Genomic DNA, 27,540 nt, shown 5'->3' with positions numbered 1-27,540 from the left:
TGCGCTCGAATGCCAAAACATCCTCCAACATGTGCAGGGCTGTACGTCCTTTCCCCTGAAGAGCTGTGTTCAGCGTGTTCAGGTGCGCTGTCATGTCTACCATGAAGTGTAGATTTTCCAGCCACTCTGGCTGTTCCAGCTCAGGAAAGCTGAGCCCTTTGCTGCCCAGGGAAGTTTTCACTTCTTCCAGACGCGCGACAAAGCATTTCAGCACCTCCCCTCTTGACAGCTACCGGACTTTGTTGTGCAGCAGGAGATCAGAATATGCGCTTTCCAGCTCGTCCAGTAACAAACGGAATTGACGGTGATTTAAACTTTTTGTCATTATTTTATTGACAATCTGAATGACAACATCCATTACTTCTGTGCATTCCGGAGGAAATGTTTGAGCGCACAGTGCCTCTTGGTGCAAGATGCAGTGAAAAGTCAGCAGCTTTCTGTCCAGCGACTTCTGCAGTAAAGCCACAAATCCCTTGTGCGCTCCTGTCATACCTGGTGCCCATCAGTAGCTACTGACACCAGGTGGGTGGTCTTTATTCCTTTCGCTCTTAAACAATTCAATACAGCCTCACAGATGTCCTCCCCCCGAGTTTGGCCTTTTAGAGGTATCAACTCAATCATTTCTTCCTGTGGCCCGGCAGAGTTTACATACCGGCAGAACAGCGCTATTTGTTCAATATCACCTTTGTCTTCAGACTCGTCACAGGCAATCGAGTAGGCCACAGCTGAATTGATGTCTTTAATTTGCTGTCTTGTGATGTCTTCTGCCATTTTTATGGTTCTGTCTTTGACAGTCTTTGCAGAGAGGGGCATATCCCTGATTTTCTGCACAATTTCACTCTTGTGTTTAAGGTCCGTGAATAGATGTTCTGAAATCTTAATAAAAGATTTTTTTATATATTCACCATCTGTAAACTGCTTCCCGTGCCTGACTATTTCCTGAGCGGCAAAAAAACTAGCATATGTAGTTGATTTTCCAGACTTCATCCACTTCTTGAAATGATTTTTGCTCAGATCAACCTTCCACATCAGTTCTGAAACGGCTTTTTTTCTATCATCTCCATCCGGATATTTTTGAGGAAAGGCTGCGTGTTTATTCTGGATAAGTCTTGCGACTTTTTACTTTTTGTTGTTTGCTAGTTTCTCATTGCATGTTAAGCATACCGGTAAACCAGTCTCGTCAGCAGTGAAAGCAAACGAATCTGCCCACATATCATTAAACATTCTGTTTTCTTCAGTCACTTTTCTTTTTTTAGAATTCTCCATAGTTAGCCTACCTTGGATCGAAAAATTAAAGAAATCGGCACTGGCGGGTGTCAGGCATTGGCAGTGGTGACGTATATTAATAGCGACTAAAAACACATTTTATTTAGATTGTACAAGATCACCATAATCTTCAAATTTAGAATTACATTTCAAAAACTAACAAACTAACATAAAATACATTTTAATTAAATACTCATCATTTATTTTCCAAAATAGAGCACAGAGATGAAAGAGACGCATGCCGCTCCGGAGCTGCGGGTTGCCGACCCCTGGCCTAGTACATCACACAGTCACTGTGTATTTGAACAACCTTGTTCCATACCCTTCAATCTTGAGGCTGGGAAAATCCACAAACCTCAGTTCTAAGATGCTTGGCTGCCACCGTGAATTGCCCTAACACAATCTCCAAAGGGAAGAGCCCCACATGTGAAAGAGCTACCCTCACATCATCACCAAGTGTTCCAGCTCCAATGTTAAATACATGCTCAATTTTTCAGGACTCCCTCACTAGAAACAGAAGAAATGGTTTCTCTTTCAACACCTAACCAGATAACCTTATTTTTAGAACAGGGGTTCCCAACCTTTTTAATGCCATGGACCAATAGCATTAAGCTAGGGATCTGTGGACCCCAAGTTGGAAACTCCTGTCAAAGATCTGAGAGTATAGAACATTGAATAGTACAGCACAGTACAGGCTCACAATGTTGTGCCAATCAACTCCAAGATCAATCTAATGCCTCCTTCCCACGTAGCCCTCCATTTTTCTATCATCTATGTGCCTATCCAAGTCTCTTGAGTATCCATAATGTACTGGCCTCCACGACTGTCCCTAGCAGCACTTTCCATGTACTCACCACTTACCTCTGACATCCCCCTTATACTTTCCTTCAATCACCTTAAAGCTAAGCCCCCTTGTCCCTTTCCCAGCCATCTCTGTCCTGGCAAGAAGTCTCTGGCTGTCCACTCTATCATCTTGTACACTTCTATCAAGTCACTTCTCATCCTCCTCCTCCTCTCCAGAGAGAAAATCCCTAGCTCACTCAACCTATCCTCATCAGACATGCTCTCTAATCCAGGCAGCAACCCGGTAAATCTCCTCTGCACCCTCTCTAAAGCTTCCACATCCTTCCTATAATGAAGCGAACAGAACTGAACACAATATTCCAAGTGTGGTTTAACCAGGCTTTTATAGAGCTGCAACGTTACCTCATGGCTCTTGAACTCAATCCCCTGACTAACAAAGGCCAACACACCATACAGCTTCCTAACCACCCTATTAACTTGCGCAGCAGCTTAGATGGAATCTATGGACCTGGACCCTAAGATCCCTCTGTTCCTCCACACTGTTAAGGATCCTATTATTACCCATAACACCATAGGGTATAGGAATAGCGTTAGGCCATTTGGCCCACTGAGCCTGCTCTGCTATTCCTTCATAGCATGACCCAGGATTGTCTGTCCTGCCTTTAAATATACTCAATTACTTGGCCTCCCACAGTCCTCTGTAGCAATGAATTCCCCAAATTCACTGTCCTCTGGCTAATGAAATTCCTCCTCATCTTCGTTCTAAGTGGATGTCCCTCTATCCTATTAGCTTTCAAATTTGACCTTCCAAAGTGTATCACATCACACTTTTGTGGAGGAGACGATGGGCCGAATGGCTTAATTCTGCTCCGGTGCCTTATGGTCTTAAACTTCCAGCTCCGCATCCAATCAATGTGAAGATGCAAGACTCAAGATTGTTTAGTGGCATTTCTTGTACACAAGTTCAAAGGAGAATGAAGTAATTGTTACTCCGGATCCAATGCAGCACAAGAAAATATAATGAGATGAAGAACACTTAAGGTCACTGTCCTGCCCCAAGGACTTAACTATCCTAATGTTTTTCAAGAGTTCCAGCACATTCTCTTTCTTAACATCAACATGTTCTAACATATCAACTTTTTCTATCCTGTCCTCACATTTGTCAAGGCCCTTCTCACTCATGAATACTGAAGCAAAGTATTCATTAAGGACCTCCCCAACCTCCTATAACTCCAGGCACATGTTTCCTATTTTATCCCTGATCAGCCCTTAGTCTAGACATTCTCCTGTTCTTTGCTTACGTTCCACCCTCTGTGAGGCATCCCACTTCACCACCATCTGCAGATTTACAACTTATTTTGTCTTCTCACCAATGCAAGTGGTTAAAGCACATGGCCAAGTGGTCGCTAGTTCGCGCCTCAGCTGATGCAGCGTATTTGTGTCCTTGAGCAAGGCACTTAACCACACATTGCTCTGCGACGACACCGGTGCCAAGCTGTATCGGCCCTTGCCCTTCCCTTGGACAACATCGGTGGTGTGGAGAGGGGAGACTTGCAGCATGGGGAGCTGCCGGTCTCCCGTACAACCCCGCCCAGGCCTGCGCCCTGGAAACCTTCCAAGGCACAAATCCATCATCTCTCGAGACTAACAGATGCCTATACATAATGCAACCTGACCTCTTGGCTGTTTCCAGCATTTTCATTGCTCTCCTATCCAATCCTTTAAGCATCTTCAACACTTCAATGAAATTGTCCCTTATCCTTCTTTACTCAATGCGATCATGGGACACCAATGTCAAGTTTAACATTTTAACTCCAGTATCTTTTGACATTACTGGTGAATTACATCACAGAAATGCGTGCAGTTCACCATCAGGGCTGTTGCAGGTTTCGACCAAAACATTGACAATTCCTTTCCTCCTTCAGGTGCTCGATTCACTGAGTTCCTCCAGCAGATTGTTTCAGATACCAGGATCTGCAGTCTCACCGGACATTTATCTTTATTTCAATTAGTTAGCCAATTATTTTATTTTATTGTTTAGAGATGCAGTGCAGAACAGGCCCTTCCAGCCTAACGAGTTGTACCGCACAGCAACCCACACGAGCCTAATCACATGACAATTTACAGTGACCAATTAACCTACCAACCGGTACGTCTTTGGGCTGACGGAGGAAACCGGATCACCCAGAGGAAACTCATGTGGTTCATGGGGAGAACATATAGAAAGCGCTGGAATGCCGCTCTGAACTCTAACTGTAATTTTTCCTTTTTTTGTGTGCCATACTCTGTCAGAGCCTCAGCGACCACCTTTTTCGAAGTGCTTGTCTTAGAGGAAAGATTCTGTGAGTGGACCCCCACGTCCTTCTCACAGCCCAGTTCTTTTTTTTACGAGACCTTGTTGCGAGCTCAACACTCAACCTGTCACGGATGGAAAGCGTGTCCGGGAGCGGCCCCCGACTAGATTCAAACTCGGGAACCTTTGCTCTGGAGCCCGGCGCTGATGTCACTGCGCCAGCAGCCGGCCTGTAATAGTGACGCGCTAACCACTGCACCACCATGGCACCCCAATATACACGTCTACATATACTGCATTGATTGATCTTATAGATTTGCTCAGCATTAATTATATCTCCAAATAAGTGTGATCCATAAACTTTGAGATGGATTTCTGATTCCTGTATCCAAATCTTCCTCATATATTAAGGGAAAGCAGTGGTCCAGGCACCAATTCATACAGAATGTGATTTGTACCCAGTAACGTGAAGGCTATTCTCACTGTCTTTGTCTGTCTATACCCTGACTGACCTCGTGGTGTCCTCAATACAATATTCCCTCTGGAGAAACTCCACTTCCTTTAAATCCCCCCTGCCCCCAGTTCGGGCCAAATTTGGCCCTGCCAGAAAATGCACTTCTGCATGCGATGAACAGTTCATACCGAGGACAAGAGCACTGAGACACATGTGTCACTGCACATTTATCTTCCCTGCAGGTTTCCTGTTTTATTTTCACGTCCATAACCGGCCTCCCCTGGACATGCACATCCACTCGCTTATGCTGACGGCCGTGTTTGGAGGTTCTTTTATCATAATGATGGAGGTTTTCCTGCGAGATAACATTGTACTTGAGCTGTTCAGGACCAGCCTGGCAATCCTGCAGGGGACTTGGTTCTGGCAGGTGAGCAGATCCGTGGTGCCAGTGAACATTCATGCCACAGCCCAGGAACAAGGGGAGCTGAACGGGAGCTCGCTGTGAGTTTAGCTTAATGTGGGATCTCTCCCTGAGGTGGTAACTGAGTGAATTTAGTTTAATGGGGGGGGGGGGGTGTCATTGAATGGGTTTAGTTTAATGAGGGATCAGTGAGTGAGTTTAATGGACAGCCTGTGAATGTGAGCTTACTTCAACAGGAATCACTGAGAGAGTTTAGTTTAACGGGGATCACTGTGAGTTTAGTTTAGTGGGCGGCCACTGTGAGTGAGCGCACTGTAACTGACAGGCCGTGGATGGAGCTTAGCGGCTAGTACAGAGGTTTTGCTTCAGTTTCAGGGTCTGAATAGAGCTGAACACTTGATCTTTTTTTGACGGAGAACGATCGCATCTCTTTCAGATTGGCTTTGTCCTCTACCCTCCCGGTGGCGGGCCCGAGTGGAACGTAAATGACCACGAGAACGTGATGTTCGTCACACTGTGCTTCTGCTGGCATTTTGCGGCCGCCATTTGTATCGTCACGATTAGCTATACCCTGATATACGGGTGAGTTCTTCCTACCCTGTGTCGAATACCGATTTGGGCCTGCACTGGCTTCACTAAACTAAGCAATGTTTATCATGCATTTGAAAGCAGAATCCTTTGACGTTGTGTTGGTGTTGGGAAGCTGAGGCGCTCTCCCCACCCCCCCCGCCACTGAGGCACTCCCGCATCATTGGGTCATAATTGCTCACTTACAGTACACATCGTAGAAGTTAAGGAGAGGTTCATCACCTGCTCCTTCAGGGCACCTAGACAGGCCGGCAAATACCTCAGGCAACCAACCCTTCTGTAGGCCTAAGTCTAGGAAATCCAACCACGTGGTAAAATAATACATATATTGAGTGTGGAAATGAAATGTGTTCCTCTCCACTCTGGAGGCCTCTTGTGGTAACAAATGCCTTCTGTTGCAGGTTTACACAAATCAGATCAAAGAGAGACAGTGCATTAGAGATGGAACCACGGGGCAAGTCGGAGAAGTACCGATTGTTGAGCAATTCTGACGTGGAATGACATGGCCAGCAGCTCCTGCGCTTCCCTCTATTCACACTGACAAGTTGATGATTTCTGTCTAATTTTTTTGCTATTGTGAATGTTCCTTGTTCCCTTAATCCCTTTGAATCACTTTTTGTATTGGCGGAGCAGGAGTGAGTGGCAGGGAATATCTTTTGTGAAATGACGCTGGTCACGGGAATCTGAATTGTCTCCTATTTTCACAAACCCACCAGAACTCACAGATCAGGTTTGGGCCTAAAGCAAATTCTACCCAAGTGCAGCAGGGGACAGGTAGGTTGTGGACAGGAGCTATCTCTTTTGATGGAATCCAGGGAATAATTTTAGTGCAGGGAAGTAATATCGGAACGTTCAGTGCTATCACCTGAAACTGCTTTGAATACCAACCGATCTTGATCAATCTCAGACTGTAGTGGTTTCGATAGCCCATCCTCCACCAACTGATCTGCCTCTCATCCTCAACAATCCCTGCAATAAACAATGTGCATTTTTAACAAAATCGACAGGAACTCTCCATCTTATTCCAGGTTGATTTTGTTGCATCTGTTTGGAGGACAGGCACATACAAAACCTTTCAGGGTCTCATAACACTGGTTTAGAATGTATGGTCAGGGAGAGCAGGAGCTACAAAATGCCCCACACTGCACTGAAGAAACTCAGCAAGTCAGGCAGCATCCATGGTGGGAAACACACATTTTGGATTGTGGCCTGTCCTCAGGAAAGACAGGGGTTATATTGTTGGTGATACGTTCTATTGTAGGCAGAAAGGATTAGTTTAGTTACATGTTTTGTCCTTCTAACTGTCCTTCAGTTCTGCTAACAATTTACCCAGTGTTGAATTCCATTCACTTCCAAAGGCTTACACTGTACATCTTCCTTTTAGTAAAGTAAACACAAACTATGAAAATTATTTCCAGATGTGTAGCTTGCAGTTCGCGTCCTTGACATCTTTCATTCTCCCTCCGAGCCTGCTGACGTGTTGATCTCCCTCCTGGCATTTATCCATGCAACCTGCTCCTTCCCCTCCTTCATTCAGGGCCCCAAAACATCCTTCCAGGTGCGGCAACACTTCACCTGCGAGTCTGTTGGGGCCGTCCTATTGTGTCTGGTGCTCCTGGTGCGGCCTCCTCTGCATCAGCGAGTTCCAGTGTGGATTGTGGGAACCGCTTAGTTCTGTCTACCACAACAGGCGGGATTTCCCAGTGGCCACACATTTTAATTCTACTTCCCATTCCCATTCCGACCTGGGCTCCTCTATGGCCACAATGAAGCCACTCTCAGGTTGGAAGGAACACCGCATTTTCCTTCTGGGTAGTCTCCAACCTGATGATATGAATATCAGTTTCTCTAACTTCTGGTAATTTCTCCCACCTCCACCACCTCTCTTTTTCCACTCTGGCTCCCCTCTTACCCTCTCTCTTCTCCTCACCTGCCTATCACCTCCCTCTCGTGCCACTTCGCTTTCTCCCATGGCCCCTCACCTCTCCAATCAGATTCCTTCTCCTCTTTCACTGATCACCCCCCAGCTTCTCACCATCCCCCTTCCCCCACGCACCGGCCTAGGCTGCCGCAGAGCAGAAACAGCAGCTGTGACAAGCTGAAGTAAAAAGCCTCTGGCTGTATGCATTCACCTCATGTTACCACAACTCAAGGTCGCCTCTCTTTCCATGGTATGTGCTCTGTGCTCAGGGCGGGGCTGGTTCATGCATGTACTTCAAACAGGCATTCCTTTGCAGTGAGACATTACCAGCCTGAAAGTGATGGTGACAGAGCCTGTTTGACCAGTTTGAGCAGAAGAACCTGCTCCTTTCCTGGGTGTTTCTGTTGTTGATCGTTAACCCTCAATAACATCCCAAGGTGGCAGCTCTATCTACCCATCAATCTCAATTGAATGTCAGTGTGGTACGGCAGATGCTGTTTTCAGAAAGAAACGCTCAGATGATCTACTCAAGCCCGAAAAGGCTTAACATGATATCTTTCCTGCTAAGATCATACCAATAAAGGTCACGCCAATGATCTTACATCAGAAACTGGGAGTAGTTAGAATCAGAACAAATTTTAATTGCGAAGGAAGGGAAAAGGGCAGAGAGAAAAAAAGAGTGAACATGGAAGGGTGGAGCCCCGGGCAGACTGAATGATCTGTGGTACTGATACTGGGAGGAGCAAAGTGAAACCTTAACCTCCGGAAGAGGAAAAAAATATAGATTGCTGGAATGTGGAGTACAGAGTGATGCTGGAGGGAAATGGATCATTGACATTGCAAGTCAAAACCTTTCATCTGGTCTGGAAGAAAGAGTTTGAAGTTCAAAGTGTTTTTATTATCAAAGTAAGTATACTGTATACCACTTTGAGATTCACCTCCTAACAGGCAGCCATGAAACAACAAAACCATATAGAACCCATTAAAAAGAAACCGTTGAACACCTGATGTGCAGGGGGGAAAAAGTAATTGTGCAAAGAATAAAAGTAATATTCAGAACAGTAGTTCATGAAAGTGAGCTCACAGCCACGAAGCCAGTCATCACTGTAGCCAATTCAGCCCATTAGTTGCAGGCCACAGCCTCAGTTCAGTGCAGGGACAAGTAAGCCTCACTGAGCAGTGAGCTGAACACCGTCCCGTCCTTTTATTCCGGCCCTCACACCCTGGCCTTTCCAATCTGGCCTGGCGCTTAAACCAGCCAATCAGTCTGTTCCTCGCTCTCAGGCCTCGACTCTGCCGCTTTGAATCGCCTCCAAGTCTGCTCCAGCAGTCAAACATTGGCTCTCAGGCCCAGGCCTTGCCACCTCAATTCACGCCACAACCGTCCCACATCTCCTAGATTTCAGTTCACACTGCAAAAGTGCCAGGTCAGAGCTCAGCTCTGAAAGGGAAGTTACAGGTTACTGATTGCAGCGATAATTTTTGAGAAAAAGTGTGATTAATAGTAGTTTTATTTGCTGACAGCAAGTTGTCACAGTGTCTCACCAGCGCCATCTTAAACCAGAAGAGGGAAAGAGGGTAAATATATAGTATTAAAAGGTGGAGGAAGAGTTGCAGCTTATGGGTGTATCCAGGTGAGGGGTAAGGGTTGATAGGCAGGCAATGTAAGAAGCTGGGAGGTGATAGGCTGAACTGACAAAGGTCTGAAGAAGACAGAATCCAACAGGAGAGAACGGTGGACCATGGAATGAAGGTAAGGAGGTGAGGAGGGGGGCAGAGGGAGGACTGTGCAGGTGATGAGAAGATGGAGAGTGCAGGCAAGGGGAAAGGGCAGGAGTGATGGGGCTAGTGTGATAATTTCCCTCCTTAGATGCTGCCTGACCTGCCGAGTACCTCCAGCATTTTGTGTGTTGCTCCAGATTTCCAGCATCTGCAGTCTACGTGGAGTACAGAACTGGCACTGCTCAATGTCTGAGATAAACTACAGCCGCTGGGAACCTCAAGTAAAGACAGAAAGTTCTGGAAACCATCAGCGGGTCAGGCTGGATCTATGGAAACAGAAATGAAGTTAATGTTTCAGATCAAAGATGAAAGGTCAATGATCTGAAATGTTAAATCTGACTCTGTCTTCCCAAATTCCACTTGAATTTGTTCTCATTGTAGAACAAATTCATCTATGACAGGAGCCGTTGCTCAGGTTCACACTGATTTCTCTTTGGACACGGTGCAGGAGCATTGAGTGAAAAAAAAGTGGGACGGAGGATTTCAGTAAGAGAAGGCTGGAGGCTCAACATTGCCCTGATGGGCTGAAGAAAGCTGCTCGGCAAATTTGTGCTGGGTTTCCAGAGTAGAGCAGGTCACCAACGAGAAGCACAGTCATCCAGTCTCAAGCCTGGGGCAGACTTTCCTCTTCATTAAAGGGGATGGCTAGTGTCATAAGTGTAGAGTTAAGTTTAAAAAAAAGGAAATTTGGAAATCAGATGGATACGATGCATTATTGGTAGGGAAAATCAAGGGATTTTGGTAACTACATGAAAAGAAAGATGATGATAAAGGAAGAGTCACATTTCTGAGTATGAAAGGACTGTCGATGGGTGAATGTAAAGGCACACCAGTAGCTCTAAATGAATACCTGGTGCCTGCTGTCACATTGAATAGTGCCTTCAGTTTTAAAAATCTCATTTGTTTCCAAATCACCTTCTGTAAATCTGCAGCCCCACCACGTGCAGTCACCTCGTGTGGTATCTGTGCCCTGTCAGTTCTGGCCTCCTACTGTTGCACAAGGTTTCACCAACAGATGAGCTGACACAGGGGTAACATTGGGCAGGGTTACAGATGAGAAAATTCATTATTTTAGTGATAAGACCACAAGAACATAAAATATAGGAGCAGAATTGGACCATTCGTTCTATTGAGTCTGCTTTGCCAATTCATCACGGCTGGTCCATTTGCCCTCTCAACACCGTTCTCTTGCCTTCACTCCATAACCTTTCACACAATGACTCAACAAGAACCTAACAACTTCTGCCTTAAAAATACCCAATGACTTGGCCTCCACGACCACCTGTGGCAATGAATTCCACAGATTCACCACACGCTGCCTAAAGAAATTCCTCCTCATCTCTGTTCTAAATGGACATCTCTCTATTCGGAGGCTGTGCCTTCTGGTCTCAGACTCCCCCACCATAGGAAACATCCCCTCCACATCCACTCTGTCTCTTTCAGCATTTGACAGGTTTCAATGAGATTTCCCCCCTCCCACCACCCCATCATTTTTCTAAACTCCTGTGAGTACAGGTCCAGAGCCATCAAAGGCTCTTCATATGATAACCCTTTCATTCCTGGAATGATTCTCGTGAACCTTCTTTGAGCCCTCTCCAATGTCAGCATATCCTTTCTCAGATAAGGGGCCCAAAACTGTTCACAATACTCCAAGTGTGGTCCTGTTCAATGTCTTGCAAAGCCTCAGCATTATATCCTTGCTTTAACATTCTAGTCCTCTCAAAATAAATGCTAACATTGCATTTGCTTTCCTCACCACTGACTCAACCTGAAAATGAACCTTTAGGGAGTCCTGCACAAGGTCTCCCAAGTCAAGTCAAGTCCCTTTGCACCTCAGATTTTTGAATTTTCTGCTTGTCTAGAACATAGTCTACGTTTCTACCAAAATGCATGACCATACATTTCCCAACATGGAATGGTTAATTCTATTAATCTGTTAATTCTTTGCCTATTTTCCCAATCTGTTCAAGTCCTCCTGTAGCCTCCCTGCTTCCTCAACACTACCTGCCCCTCCACCTACCTTTGTATCAAAGCCATCAATTCTGTCTCCAAATCATTGACATAAAATGTGAAAAGAATCGCTCTCTACACTGACCCCTGCGGAACACCACTCGTTACTGGCAGCCAGTCAGAAAAGGCTCCCTTTATTCCCACTCTTTGCCTCCTGCCAATCAGCCACTGCTTTATCCATGCTAGAATCTTTTCTGCAATTCCATGAGCTCAGAGCTTGTTAAGCAGCCTCAAGTGTGGCACCTTGTCAAAGCTCTCTCAAAATTCAAGTACACAACATCCAATGATTCTCCTTTGTCTATCCTGCTTGTTATTTTTTCAAAAGCATTCCAACGGATTTATCGGGCAAGATTTCCTCCTTAAGGAAAGCATGCTGACTTTGTCCTATTTTATCATGTGCCTCCAAGTACCCCAAAGCTTCATCCTTAACAACTGACTCCAACATCTTCCCAACCGCTGAGGTCAGGCTAACTAGCCTATGATTTCCTTCCTTTTGCCTCGCTCCCTTCTTGAACAGTGTAGTTATGTTTGCAGTTTTCCAGTCTTCCAGAACTATTTCAGAATTTAGTAATTTTTGAAAGATTACTACTAATGCCTCCACAATTATTTGGCCACTCATTCAGGATCCCGGGGTGTCGTCCATCTGGTCCAGGTGACTCATCTACCTTCAGACCATTCAGTTTCCCAAGACCATTCTCCCTTGTAATAGCAACTGCACTCACTTCCTGCTTGAACTTCCATAATACTGTTGGTGTCATCCACAGTGAAGATGGATGCAAAATAATTAGTTAGTTAGCCCGCCATTTCCTCATCCCTCATTACTACCTCTCTAGCGTCATTTTCCAGCGGTCCAATATCCACCCTCACCTCTCTTTTAACACTTCATATATCTGAAAAAAACTTTCATATCCCTTTTGGTATTATTGGCTAGCTTACCACTGTATTCCATCTTTTCCTTCTCAATGATTTTTTAGTTGCCTTCTGTTGGTTTATAAAAGTGTCCTAATCCTCTAACCTCCCACTAATATTTGCTCTGTTATATGCCCTCTCTTTGTCTTTTGCCTTGGTTGTGTCATCCTGCCTTTAGAGTACTTCTTCCTTCTTTGGGATATATTGTGCCTTCCAATTGCTCCAAAAAACCACAGCCATTGTTGTTCTGCTGTCATCTCTACTTGTATGCCCTTCCAATCAACTTTGGCCAGCTCCTCTCTCATGCCTCTGTAATCCCCTTTACTCCAGTGTAATACTTTAGCTTCTCCCTCTCAAGCAGCAGGGTGAATTCTATCACATTATGATCAATTTCCTTTACCTTAAGCTCCATAACCAAACCCAGATCATTACACAACACCCAATCCAGAATTACGGATCCCCTGGTGGGATCAACCATGGACTGCTTTAAAATGCCATCTTGTAGGCATTCTATAAATTCTCTCTCTCCATGACCGACATGATTTTTCCAATCTACCTACATATTAAAATCCCCCATGACTGTCATAATATTGTGCTTATTACATGCATTTTCTATCTCCCATTTTAATTTATATCCCACATTCTGGCTACTATTCAGAGACCTGTATATAACTCTTATCAGGGTCTTCTTACCCTTACAGTTTCTTAACTCTACCCACAAGGATTCTTTTTTTTCTGATCCTATGTTACCTCTTTCTAAGGATTTGATTTCAGTTTTTACCAACAGAACTATCCCACCTACTCTGCCTACCTGCCTGTCCTTTCGATATAAAGTGTATCCTTGGATGTTAAGCTCCTAACTATGATCTTCTTTCAGCCACAACTCAGTGATGCCACCGACATCATATCTGCCAATCTCTAACTGCGCTACAAGATCGTCTACCTCACTCCATATACTGTGTGCATTCAAGTATAACATCTTCAGTCCTGTATTCATCACCCTTTCTGACTTTGTCCCAGTGTTACACTGCAACTCATCCCACTGACTACAATTTCACCCTATCATAGAACATAGAACAATACAGCACAGTACAGGCCCTTCGGCCCACAATGTTGTGCCGACCCTCAAACCCTGCCTCCCATATAACCCCCCCATCTTAAATTATACATATACCTGTCTAGTAGTCTCTTAAACTTCACGAGTGTATCTGCCTCCACCACTGACTCAGGCAGTGCATTCCATGCACCAACCACTCTCTGAGTGAAAAACCTTCCTCTAATATCCCCCTTACCTTAAAGCCATGTCCTCTTGTACTGAGCAGTGGTGCCCTGGGGAAGAGGTGCTGGCTGTCCACTCTGTCTATTCCTCTTAATATCTTGTACACCTCTATCATGTCTCCTCTCATCCTCCTTCTCTCCAAAGAGTAAAGCCCTAGCTCCCTTAATCTCTGATCATAATCCATACTCTCTAAACCAGGCAGCATCCTGGTAAATCTCCTCTGTACCCTTTCCAATACTTCCACATCCTTCCTATAGTGAGGCGACCAGAACTGGACACAGTACTCCAAGTGTGGCCTAACTAGAGTTTTATAGAGCTGCATCATTACATCGCATCTCTTAAACTCTGTCCCTCGACTTATGAAAGCTAATACCCCATAAGCTTTCTTAACTACCCTATCTACCTGTGAGGCAACTTTCAGGGATCTGTGGACATGTACCCCCAGATACCCCTGCTCCTCCACACTACCAAGTATCCTGCCATTTACTTTGTACTCTGCCTTGGAGTTTGTCCTTCCAAAGTGTACCACCTCACACTTCTCCGGGTTTGAACTCCATCTGCCACTTCTCAGACCACTTCTGCATCCTATCAATGTCTCTCTGCAATCTTCAACAATCCTCTACACTATCTACAACACCACCAACCCTTGTGACGTCTGCAAACTTGCCAACCCACCCTTCTACCCCCACATCCAGGTCATTAATAAAAATCACAAAAAGTCGAGGTCCCAGAACAGATCCTTGTGGGACACCATTAGGTGTCTTGTCATCTGCCTGTCCTTCCTGACGGTCTCACTACACGCTGCCTCTGCTTGTTTATCAATTGCTGCATCCTCAGCCCTCTCACTCTGGTTCCCATCCCCATGCCAGTTCAGCTCAAACCCACCCCAAAAGCTTGAGCAAACCTGCCCACAGGGATATTGGTTCAGGTGTAACTTGTCCCCTTTGTACAGTTTGTACCTTCCCCAGAAGAGATCCCAATGATCTAGAAATCTGAAATCCTGCCCTCAGCAACAATTCCTCAGCCATACATTAATCTGCCAAATCATCCTATTTTTACCCTGACTGGTGCGTGGCACAGGCAGCAATCCAGGAGTGAGTAGAGTGAATTGGAAGAGTAGGAACAGAACTGGCCGATCCAACACAGACCAGAACTGTTGAATTGAGTGTTAATTCCCAAGAGCTGTAACATGCCCAGTCTAATGATGAGATGCTGTTCTTCGGGCCTAACTGGACTGTGTTGGAAAATTATAGGATATCATTGTGGAAGCTCAATGGAGAATTAAGGTAACAGTCATTGTAGGCAGATGGAGTTTCTCTCCTTTACTGTCACAATCCGTGGTTTGTCCAGTGTAAAGAGACAACAATGTGAGAACTAGGTTCAATGCATTAACAAGTATGAGTGTAAGTGAATCACTATTTCAGGAGGATTTGGGTGGGGAGGGTAGACATAAAAGGACAAATGTTGCACCTCTCAAGGTTTCACAGGAAATGGCATTGAGAAGGGAACAGGGTGTTGGGAAGACAATGTCAGGGAGTTGCAGAGGAAGCATTCCCTTTGGAATTCTGAAGGGTGAGGGAGTGAATGGAAAGATGTATCACTGGCTACATGCTTTTTCTTAAAGACAGTAGCCAGTGCACAGGTGTGGGAATCATCAGTGGCAATTGAAGGCAGGCACTGCCTTCTTAAACCATAAAAGAGAGATAAGGTCTCGTGGAGCGGCCATCGTCAGAGTGGGGGCTAGAATCAGAGTGGGAACTTACAGGCGTTGACTCAAGAGGCTTCAATGAGAAGAAGCTGAGGCCAAAGAAACAGGTAAGAAGGGTAAGTTTTCCCTTTCGTTATTGACAATTTGGCCTTGGCTGCCCATTGCACAGTACAGGCAGAATGGCAGGTGTGGCATGGAATGCTCCTCCTGTAGGACGTGGGAATTCATGGAACCTGGTGGTCTCCCTGATGACTACACCTGCAGGAAGCGCAGTCAACTCCAGCTCCTGAAAGACCACATTAAGGAGCTGGAACTGGAGTTGGATGAACTTAGGATCATCCAGGAGGCAGAGCAATTGATAGACAAGACTTTTGAGCAGGTGGTTATACTCAGAGTGCAGAATTCAGGGAGTTGATGGGTGAACACCCAGAGGGGTAAAGGGAGAAGCAAGTCAGTACAGACCATTCCCCTCAGCAACAGGAATACCCTCTAGGATACTGCTGAGGCAAGGCAGTAGCAGCCAGACCAATAGCACTGTGGTCGGCCCTGAGTCCCCGAAGGGCAGGGTGAAGTCAGGCAGAGGGGACAGATAGGAGATTTTGTGGCAGCAGGAGAGATGCTGCCAGGATAGTGTGTTGTCTCCTGGGTGCTCGGGTCCAGGAGGTCTCTGAGTGGTTGCAGAACATTCTTGAAGGGGAGGGTGAGCAGCCAGAGGTCGTGGTACGTGTTGGTGCCAATGACATAGGCAGGAGAGGGGTAGAGGACCTGCACAGTAAGTTTAGGGAGTTAGGAGTTAGGAGCAGGGTCTGCAAGGTGGTAATCTCCAGATTACTCTGGGCGCCACAAGCTAGGGAAGGTCAGAACAGGAAGATATGCAGACGAATGAATGGCTGAGGAGAGGGTGCAGGAGGAAGGGTTACAAGTTTTTGGATCATTGGGACCTTTTCTGGTGAAGTGGTGACCTGTACAAGTGGGACGGGTTGCGCCTGAACTGAAGGGGAACCAATATCCTGGGAGGGAGGTTTGCTAATGCTGTTGGGGAGGGTTTAAATTAGATTTGCAGGTGGGTGGGAACCAAAGTGAAGAGGCTGAGGCTGGGGCAGTTGGTGCACAAATAGAGACAACTTGTAGGGAGTTTATGAGGAAAGATAGGCAGATGGTGGAGCAAAGATGCGCACAGCCAGATGGTTTGAGATGTGTCTATTTTAATGCAAGGAGTATCATAGACAAGGTGGATGAACTTATAGTATAGATCAATACATGGAACTATGACATTGTGGCCATTACAGATGTTTGGATGTCTCAGGGGCAGAAATGGCTGCTGAGTGTGTTGGGCTTTAGATGTTTCAAAAAGAATAGAGAGGGAGGCAAAAGAGGTGGGGAAGTGGCATTGCTAATCAGGGATAGTATCACAGTTACCGAAAAAGAGGAAGTCATGGAGGGATTGTCCACTGAGTCAGTGTGGGTAGCAGTCAGAAACAGAAAGGGGCAATAACTCCACTGGGTGTTTTTATAGACCCCCCCAATAGTAGCAGAGACATTGAGGAGCAGATAGGGAGGCAGATTCTGAAACAGTGCAATGATAGGGTTGATGTGATGGGAGATTTTAACTTTCCTAATACTGACTGGCATCTCCTTAGCACAAGGGGTTTGGATGGGGTGGAGTTTGTTAGGTGTATTCGGGAAGGTTTCTTGACACAATATGCAGATAAGCCAACTCGAGGAGAGGCGGCACTTGATCTGGTATTGGGAAATGAACCTGGTCAGGTGTCAGATCTCTTGATGGTAGAGCATTTTGGAGGTAGTGATCACAACACTATCTCTTTTACCATAGTGCTGGAGAGGGATAGGAGCAGACAAGTTGGGAAACATTTAGTTGGGGTAGGGGGAAATATGATGCTATTAAGTAGAAATTTGGGGGCATAAATTGGGAGCAGATGTTCTCAGGGAAATGCATGGCAGAAATGTGGCAAATGTTCAGGGAACATTTGCATGGTGATCTGCATAGGTATGCTCCATTGAGGCAGGGAAAAGATGGTAGAGTAAAAGAACCATGGTGTACAAAGGATGTAGAAAATCTAGTTCAGAAGAAAAAAGCTTATGAAAGGTTCAAGAAACTAGCTACTGTTAGAGCTCTAGAAAATTACAAGGTTAAGGGAGCTTAAGAATGAATTTAGGACAGCTGGAATGGGCTATGAGAAGGCCTTGACAATGAGGATTAAGGAAATCCCAAAGGCATTCTATAAGTATGTGAAGACCAAGAGGATGAGTGGTGTGAGAATAGGGCCAACCAGGTGCGATAGTGGAAACGTGCATGGAGTCGGAGGTACTTAATGAATACTTTGTTTCAGTATTCACCAGTGAAAAAGACCTTGACAATTGTGGGGATGACTTACAGTGGACTGAAACGCTTGAGCACATAGACGTTAAGAAAGAGGATGTGCTGGAGCTTTTGAAAAGTATTAAGTTAGATATTTCGCTATGCTCAGATGAGATATACCCCAGGCTACTGTGGGAAGTGAGAGAAGAGATTGTTGAGATGAGATTCTGGCGATGATCTTTCATCATCAATAGGGATTGGAGAAGTACCAGAGGTTTGGTGGGTTGCAAATGTTGTTCCCTTGTTCAAGAAATGGAGTAGAGATAACCCAATAAATTATAAGCCAATGAGTCTTACTTCAGTGGTTGGAGAAGATCCTGAGAGGTAGGATTTATGAGCATTTGGAGAGACAATCTGATTAGGGATAGTCAGCATGGCTTTGTCAAGGGCAGGTCATGCCTTACAAGCCTGATTGAATTCTTCGAGGATGTAATAAAACATATTGATGAAGGTAGAGCAGTGGATGTAGTGTATATGGTTTTAGTAAGGCATTTGATAAGGTTCCTCATGCAAGTCTCCAAAAGTAAAGAGGCATGGGATCCAAGGAGACCTTGCTCTGTGGGTCCAGAATTGGCTTGCCCACAGAAGGCAAAGTGTGGTTGTAGATGGTTCATATTCTGCATGGAGGTTGATAACCAGTGGTGTTCTGCAGGGATCTGTTCTGGGACTCCCCCCCCCACCTCTTTGTGATTTGCATAAATGACCTAGATGAAGAAGTAGAAGGATGGGTTAGTAACTTTGCTGATGTCTCAGAAGTTGGGGGTGTTGTGAATAGTCTGGATGGTAGTCAGAGGTTACAGCAGGACATCGATAGGATGCAGAACTGGGCTGAGAAGTGGCAGATGGAGTTAAACTCAGGTAAGTGTGAAATGGTTCATTTTGGTAGGTCAAATTTGATGGCAGAACATAGCATTAATGGTAAAACTCTTGGCAATGTGGAGAATCAGAGAGATTTTGGGGTCTGTGTCCATTGGACACTCAAAGTTGCTGCGCAGGTTGACAGTGTTGGTAAGGAGTATTATGTGTCGGCCTTCAACAACCATAGGATTGAGTTCAAGAGCCGTGAGGTAACGTTGCAGTTATACATGACCTTAATCAGACCCCACTTGGAGCACTGTGCTCAGTTCTGGTCACCTCACTACAGGAAGGATGTGGATACTATAGAGAGAGAGTGTAGAGGAGATTTACAAGGATGTTGCCTGGATTGGAGAGCATGCCTTATGAGAATAGGTTGAGTGAACTCAGCCTTTTCTCCTTGGAACGACAGAGGATGAGAGGTGTATAAGATGATGAGAGGCTTTTTCCCAGGGCTGAAAAGGCTAACACATGGAGGCATAGTTTTAAGGTGCTTGGAAGTAGGTACAAGGGGATGTCAAGGGTAAGTTTTTCACACAGAGAGTGGTGGGTGCATGGAATGCACTGCCAGTGATGGATACAATAGGGTTTTTTAAGAGACTCATAGGTATATGGAGCTTAGAAAAATAGAGTAGGTTACTGTACATGGTTGGCGCAACATTCTGGGCTGAAGAGCCTGTGATATGCTGTAGATTTCTATGTTTCTATGTTCAAATGATGGTATTTTGTTAAATGTGGTGGAAAGTACAGTGAATTATCATTATCAGTGGAGACTGGTGGGATAGAAGGTGTGTAGGGGAACCCCACCCTTGTTCTGGTCAGTGATAGAGTCTTATAGCATGAAAACAGACCATTCAGCTCATCAAGTCTATTCTGACAACTGAGCACCCACCTACACGAATCCTATCTTCCAGAACTTGGTCTGCAGCCTGCTACGCCTCCTCAAACCAAGTGCACATCTAGTCACTTCTTAAATGTTGTGGAAGTCTGTCTCCTGACTTCCAAACACTGGCAAAGTGGGCAGAGTGACTGCCTCACAGTCCCATAGACCCCCAGGTCGATACTGAACAGGGTGCTGTGTGTGGAGGCTGCAAGTTGTCCCTGTGACCTTGTGGGCTTCCCACTGATGCCCAGATTGGTAGTTTAGTTGGCTTCTGTAAATTGCCCCGAGTGCAGAGATGAGGGTACACTGTAGGGGAAGTTGGTGAGAATTGGGATTAAGCTAGGATTGATGTAAACGGGTGCTTTATGGCTGGTGTGGGGGGTCAATAAAACCATTTCTGTTTTGTATCAATTTATGACATCCACTCACAGTATGTTTGTGGTCCCACTCATCTTGGACTGAAAAAGGTTTTTTTTAAATACCTACTAAACTTGCAGATTTTACCTTAACCTACAGTACATCTTCCTGTTTTATATACCTATGTTTTGGTGAAGGATTGTTATCTGTCCCCATTTACACCCCTCATAATTATGATACCTCAACCCGGTCCCTATACTCAAAGAAAATTGTTTATCATTGAAATATGAAAATGAAATTAACATCTCCGCCTTGCTGACATCTACGGTGATGAAATGCTTTGAGAGGCTGGTCATGGCTCGAATCAACACCTGTCTCAGGAAGGGCCTGGACCCACCGGAATTGCCTAACGCCTGCAGCAGACAGGATCTTAATGGCTCTCCACGTGGCCTTGAATCACCTGGACAATGCAAATACCTATGTCAGGATGCTGTTTATTGACTCTAACCAAGTATTTAGCACCATCATCCCAACAGTCCTGATCACAAAGCTACAGAACCTGGGCCTCTATACCTCCCCCTGCAACTGGATTCTCAACTTCCTCACCAGGAGATCATAAACTGTGTGGATTGGAAATAACACCTCCTCCTCGCTGACAATTAACACTGGCACACCACAGGGGTGTGTGCTTAGCCCACTGCTCTACTCTCTATACACCCGTGACTGTGTGGCTAGGCATAGCTCAAATGCCATCTATAAATTTGCTGATACAACCATTGTTGGCAGAATATCAGATGGAGATGAGAGGGTGTACATGAGTGAGATATACCAGCTAGTTGAGTGGTGTCGCAGCAACAACTTTGCACTCAGTATCAGTAAGATGAAAGAGCTGATTGTGGACGTCAGAAAGGGTAAGATGAGGGAACACATACCAATCCTCATAGAGCAATCAGAAATGAAGAGAGTGAGCAATTTCAAGTTCCTGGGTGTCAGTATCTCTGAGGATCTAACCTGGTCCCAACTTATTGATGCAGTTATAAAGAAGGCAATACAGCAGCTTTATTTCATTAGGCGTTTGAAGAGATTTGGTATGTCAACTAAAACACTCAAACTTCTACGAATGTACTACGTAGAGTATTCTGACTGGTAATACAGGTATTACCACCTGGTATGGGAGGGGGGAATGCTACTGCAAAGATCGAAGAAAGTTGCAGAAACTTGTAAAAACTTGCAGAACACACAAAATCAAGAAGGGGAAGGTAAGAAATGAGGTGATAGGGAAGGGGGGTGGGTGGAAGAAAATCTGGATGGATAAGAAGAGAGAAAGGAACACAGAGACCATGTTGCAATAGTCATGGCATTGAGTGCTGTTCTTGTTTGGAGAAGGCCAGAGCCCCCAGCTGCTAGCCATCTTAACTCCCCTCCCATTTCCACACCAATCTGTCTGCCTGCGGCCTCCTCCACTGCTAAATACAAACTGGAAGAGCAGCAGTTGATATTCTGCCTGGGTTGTCTGCAGCCCAATGACAGTAACATTCAATTTTTTAGCTTCAGGTAGCCCACACAACCCTCTCCCTCTCTCATTTGCCCAGATTTTCTCCACTTCCTTCTTTCCATCCTGCCCCCAGCCCTCATCACTGTTTCTTCTCCCTCCCCCACTGGTCCATTTGCCCCTCATTTCTCCAGTATCTCCTCCTTTACTGATCCGATTCCGCAATCTCAGCCCTTTGTTTTGTCCACATCACCTCCCAATCTATCAAAATCTCCACTCTCCCCTCCCCATCTCCATCCTCTGCAGTTTCCCACTCCTCACTGGGCTCCCATCACCTGCCCACCCCCCACACCTCTTTATACTGGCTATACCCCTTCGACACTCTCAGTCCTGATTCAGGGCTTCGACATGAGACATCAACTAGCACTCTGTCTCCATAGATGCTGTCTGACCCACCAAGTTCTTCAGGCAGTTTGTGATTTACAGGAAAGGCTAGGCTCATTGACAGGCTGGGCGAGGGGTGGGGACGTGATGAGCAGGGCAGTAAGGGGCAGCGGTGAGCGTCAGTGGAGGGTACACAGTCTGTATTCTTAAACATGACTAAGAACACCAGTATCTGATCTCGTCAAACTAAAATATTGTCTGGGTGCCCTTTGCATGAGTTGTAAACTTGGTACTCCTCACAAAAAAACACCGTGCACCAATGATCTAGAAAGTATTATTCCATTAATTTTATTAATAAAGCTGAGGATAATTAATAACTAATTTTTAGAATCTCACATTAAGTGTCTTTGATAAAATATACCATCTTGTAAATCTTGACGCCCAAGATATTCACACAATGCTTCTCTTCATTGCTCAGAATTAATTTTTGACATGATTTTATCTGTTTAAGTGTTGATTATAATCACATGATCATTATATTTTAATGTGTGTATCCGTCTTGCACGGGCTGCACACGTGGCAACTCTTCTGACGTCATTTTTTAATGACTTAAAGAAAAGGCTTCTCACATTATTTGGATTGTATGGATGTGGCTTAAAGAGTGATCTGATTGAAATAAAGTTAAAATGGAGAGGACATACATTAAGTTACAGTATTTCCCTTGACTCTGTCTAGAATTGAGAAATCAGAATCTCTGAATAATGATGAGAATTTAGGATATGGGGAAATTGCTTCACTCAGAGCTCCGAAGATGTGTGGAGGACAACACATCTTCGGATACCAAGGGAATTCAGAGACATGGGAATATGTTGGGAAGGTAGAGTTTAAATAAGCCAGGGCCTTACTGAAGCAGAGCATCCTGGCAGAGGCAAAAGTCCACTCCTGCTCTTGTTCCTCGTCACTCACTGCCAGCAAACTGAAATCTCCTGTGACGGCAGGGATACCCAAATTGTAGAAGTCAATTTATACTGGATGTCACCAAATTGTTGTGCAGTGAACACTACTGTGTATCCAGCACACTAAGTAGCACTATATACACACAAAGTTATAAACTGCATTTAAAACAATACTGCATAGACAGTAACTTAAATGCAGTGTAATAAAGAGCACATCTACTGCAGCATAAAAATATTGTAGACAGCACAAGACACTTATTTCATAGTTCTCTAATAAGTCCTTTACACACAGCACCTTAAACACCTATATATCCAGCATCATAAGCACACTCCACCACTGTAAAGCAACACAAACATGATTTGATACACAGTATTATACACAGAGAACCTCAGATATTCCACAGAAGGATCCATCATATGGAACCACCTCATCATAATTGTTTAATACAGTTTGTCTTCAAAACAGCAGAGATTTGCCATTAAGCAGGAGGAACCCTTGGCCAGGGACATAAAGACTTATTACAGGCCCAACAGAGTGGTGTGCCGGGCGGAGACAGGTACCTTCTGGTTTCTGTAATGAGGCATTGATCTCTTGACCCACTGGCGCCCTGTCGCCAGTAAGGATTCAAACTACAACAAGCTTATTACTGAGACGCTTTATTGGATATACTGTATAGGTATGTCTCATGATATATTTTCAGGGATTGAAGCAGAACACAATTTGTGTCCACACGACAGGACAGAAGGGGTATGGCTCCCATCACTCAGCACTGAGCCATGATGTGTGAGATGATGAGCCTACAGTGGAAGGTAAAAATAATAAATACAATGACACGGTCTATGTCTAAGACAGTATTCACTAGTCCTGTGGCTGTTTCACTGATGGTGCTGTGGTTACGACCACTGTAGAGATGGGCTTGCTGGAGCTGATCGACGTTCCTTGGTGAAGCTGTTGAGATGGAAGGTGTTGGATCCTGACCTGTGTGGGAGAAGTGAGGTAGCCAGAATATTAAAAGTCACATTGCAGAGTAGGATGCTACTTCAGTGTCTGAGAACACAGCATGGATTTTTCTAATTTTTGTAACTCTGGCTTAAATAAGGCCAATCTCCAGCACTTACGGGACTGGGAACATCAGTCTGGGCTGATGCTACTCTTTGAGAGACAAGTTCCAAATATCCCTTCCTCTTCTTTGCCAGGTGAGACAAACCCCGTGGCCACAATCCCACTGCTCCTATTAGCCACTCCCACAAACGCACCGAGGGCCTGTAGATTCAGGCAGCATCCTGTCCCTCTCATCACCCCTGCCCCTCCTCACCTGTTTGCCATCGACTTTAAGCACAGAGCAGTTTAACTAGCCAGTAGGCCAGGGTCAAAGGGAGTGCCTGGCTGGTCATACGGATAATTGACAGGTTTAGAATGTTATTGGCCAAACGCTAGCAAATGGGAAAAGCATGGATGGGGCATCTTGGTTGGCATGGACCAGTTGGGCCAAAGAGCCTGTATACTCTATGACTTCCATGAATCTGGTGGTAAGGGGATGATGATCGGGATGGGCGCGCTCACTTCAGGCCAGTGAACGAGTGAATGTTGGGGGTGGTGGTGCAAGGGTTGAGGAGTAAAACCTCCAAGCATGCTGCAAAAGGATTCCCACCGTTGCCTGGTACCAGGTCACTGGGATCACACAGCAACCTGCACCTCCCTTTCTGCTTGCCAGCAGCTCTGCTACATTTTACATTCCCGTTCTATCGCCCACACTCTATTGTCTTCCCCTCACTGGCATGCACCCCGACAACTTGCCTATTTCAAGCTTTTTGCCTCCCTCTCCCGCACTGCCCACTCTTCCCACACCGTTCTCTTCTATTCCACCTCTCCCTCAGTGTCTCCCATTGTCCACTCTCCCCACCCTTTCTCCATCTTCTTCCCTCTTCCACATCCTTATCATCACCCCCAGCCTTGCTTTCCCTCTATCCCACTTTCTCAACTCCCACTCTCATGCCGTCCCTCCAAAATCCCTCCATCCCACCTCCTCCTGCCCCTTGCCTCCTTACCTGGGTGGCCTGTCCCTGTTGTTGGAGCTGCTGCAATTGCTGGGCTGTAACGAAGCTGACAGGTTTGCTCCCAGCGATCAGTTTCGTCCCCGCAGGCATGGTCGTGAGAATAATATTTCTTCCAAGTCCACTGATACTGGAAATAGATTAAATCCCTTCATGAACCATTGTGTGCCTGAGACTTTGATTAAAAAACAAACTGCTCATTAATCCTCCGTGTCCTGACTGGGTCATAATAACAAGTACTGGAGTTAGCTCACTCCCTCTCTGTTGGCTGTGTGAGTAGTCAGTGCTGGCCAGCCTCTGCCTGACCTCACACCCATCCCTTGCAGCTGTACTCCCAGCTATCAGCCCCCATGCTCTGCTCTCCCTCCCTCGGCTGGGGCTGCATCTTCTGTAACTGTCAGATTTTAGAGCAACTGACACTGTGGCAACTTTGGTTGGCACTCGGTCACGTACATCCTGGTCTCTTCACTTCTCCCTGTCTCTGCAACTGAAAAGATGAACATATTAATTTTCGAATTCTGTTGAAGGGTCCATCAGCTAAAGCACTGACTGCTTCGCTCCAAGCACTATCTGATCTGCTCGGTGCTTCCAGTACTTTGTTTCAGATTTCCAGCATCTGCAGTTTTTTGCTCCATTTATTTAGCAGCATCTGGGACATAGAATATTCCCATTTATTCCCCAGAAATAAGGAGGCCAAATGAAATCTGTTGGTATTTACCACTCAGCCCAACTCACACCTATTCTCTTGCTTAGCCTAGGCCAGAACTGACTTGCATTTTATTGCGCATCTGCCTCAACAACATAACTCTTGATATTCTTATCTAACAAAAGTGTATCAGTCCTAGTTATCATGGGCGACATACCAGAAGGCACAAGTGCTTCAGGACTCACCACCAGGTTCAAAAACAATTATTACCCCTCAACCATCACACTCCTGAACAAAAGGAGAGAAACTACATTCATTTCTGGACTCATTTATATTATTATGTCATGTTCATTATTTAATGCTATTTATTTATATCTGCATTTGTACAGTTTTAGTTAACAGTTCTTGATGTTTACAGTTACTGTTCTATAGATTTGCTAAGTATGCCCACAGAAAAAGAATCGCAGGGTTGTAAGTGGTGACATGCATGTACTCTAACAATGAATTTTACTTTAAACTTAGAAGAATTGAGTGTGGCTAATGACGAGTGTTTATTTAAGAAGGGCTGCAGCAGGTCCAAGCCAGGGAACTATGAGCTGGTGAACCTAACATCAGTGGTGGAAAGGTTACTGGAGATCCTAAGAGATGGGATCTACCTACATTTGGAAAGATAATGATTGATACAAGATAGTCAGCCTGGCTTTGTGTGAGGGAAGCATTGCCACACTAATTTGATTTGAGTTTTTTTTTGAAGAGGTGATTAAGAGGATTGACAAGGGTGGGGTGGTAGATGTTACTTCACGGACTTTAGCAAGTCCTTTGACAAGGTCCCGCATGCTAGGCTGACCCAGGACAGAATACATGGAATCCAAAGTGAGATAACCAATCAGCTACAAAATTAACAGGTGGAAAGAGGCACCCAGCAAAGGGAAGGTTGTTTTTCAGAGGCCTGTGATCAGTGGAGTGTTGCAGGGATCACTGTTGTTTGTCAAATGCATTAATGATTAGATGGCAAGGGTTCCTTGGTGTTACCATCACCAATAGCCTGTCCTGGTCCAACCACATTGATATCACAGCTGTAAAAGCTGACCAACACCTCTACTTCTTCAGGAGGCTCAAGAAATTTGGTACCTCCCAGTCGACGCTTACCCATATTTATTGATGCACCATATAAAGCATTTGCTCTGGATGCATAATGGCTTTGTACGGCAACTGCTCTGCATGTGACTGCAGAGAGTTGTGGGCACAGCTCAGCACATCACAGAAACTAGCTTCCCCTCCCATGAACTCTGACTACACTTCTCATTGCCTTGGTAAAACAGTCAATATAATCAAAGATTCCTCCCCACCCTGGATATTCTCACTTCACCCCTCACTCATCAAGCAGAAGATACAAAAGCCTGAAAGTATGTACCACCAGGCTCAAGGACAGCTTCTGTCCTACTGTTTTCAGAATCTTGAACAGACCTATAATAAGATGGATTCTTGGCCTCTCAATCTACCTCATTATTGTTTACCTGCACTGCACCATTTTGGTAGCTTTTACACTTTATTCTGAATTATTATTGCTTTACCTTGTTCCACGTTAATACACTGTGTAATGATTTGATCTGTATAAACAGAATGCACGACAAGCTCTTCACTGTATCTGCACGTGATAACAATAAACCAATTCCAACTCAGACAAGTGTAAAGTTAAACTAAGCGAGGAGATCCACAGTGAATGGCAGGGTCCTAGAGAGTGCTGTTGCTTAGGGGTACAAATGCATAGTTCTCTGAAAGTGGCAACAGTTAGACAGGGTGATAAAGAAGGTATATGGCATGCATGCCTTCATCAGTCCATCCACTAATGTTGCATCACAGTTGTATAAAAAATTGGTTAGATTGCATGAGGAGCATTGTATGCAGTTTCAGTCAATATTCCATACTTAGAAGGATGTTAGTATGCTAGAGAAGGTGCAGAAACAATTACAAGGATGTTGCTTAGACTTGAGTGCTTGTTAGGAAAGATCAGATAAGCTGAAGCCATTTATGTAGGAGCATAGGAGGCAGAGGGGTGCCTTTTTACAAATATGTAAGATTATGAGAAGCGCAGAT

The 27,540-nt window shown here is 45.1% G+C and overlaps 2 protein-coding genes across 9 annotated transcripts in view; one reads left to right on the top strand and one right to left on the bottom strand.

The window, feature by feature from the left end:
- tmem45b (transmembrane protein 45B) overlaps window positions 1-7,229 on the top strand; it is a 31,119-nt gene extending 23,890 nt beyond the window's left edge. Inside the window, exons 4-6 of the mRNA XM_059957159.1 lie at window positions 5,060-5,244; window positions 5,675-5,820; window positions 6,228-7,229. Of these exons, the coding sequence (XP_059813142.1) occupies window positions 5,060-5,244; window positions 5,675-5,820; window positions 6,228-6,327 (431 nt within the window). The 3' untranslated portion in view covers window positions 6,328-7,229. The remainder of the gene's footprint in view (window positions 1-5,059; window positions 5,245-5,674; window positions 5,821-6,227) is intronic.
- A 13,967-nt stretch (window positions 7,230-21,196) lies between these two features.
- Window positions 21,197-27,540, bottom strand: part of nfrkb (nuclear factor related to kappaB binding protein) — a 121,021-nt gene continuing 114,677 nt past the window's right edge. For 7 of the 8 annotated variants that reach the window (XM_059957141.1, XM_059957147.1, XM_059957140.1 and 4 more), the window contains 2 exons: window positions 24,792-24,927; window positions 21,198-23,721 (listed from right to left, as the gene is read on the bottom strand). In XM_059957141.1, coding sequence (XP_059813124.1) covers window positions 23,602-23,721; window positions 24,792-24,927 — 256 coding nt within the window. In that variant the 3' untranslated portion in view covers window positions 21,198-23,601. Of the gene's footprint in view, window positions 23,722-24,791; window positions 24,928-27,540 lie in introns of all 8 variants that reach the window. The other variant, XM_059957143.1, reaches the window with a different exon arrangement.

This window comes from Hypanus sabinus, chromosome X2 (genome assembly GCF_030144855.1).
Source record: "Hypanus sabinus isolate sHypSab1 chromosome X2, sHypSab1.hap1, whole genome shotgun sequence".
NCBI lineage: Eukaryota > Metazoa > Chordata > Chondrichthyes > Myliobatiformes > Dasyatidae > Hypanus > Hypanus sabinus.
Note: the sequence above shows the minus strand (reverse complement) of the source record. Positions and strands in the feature narration are given on the sequence as shown.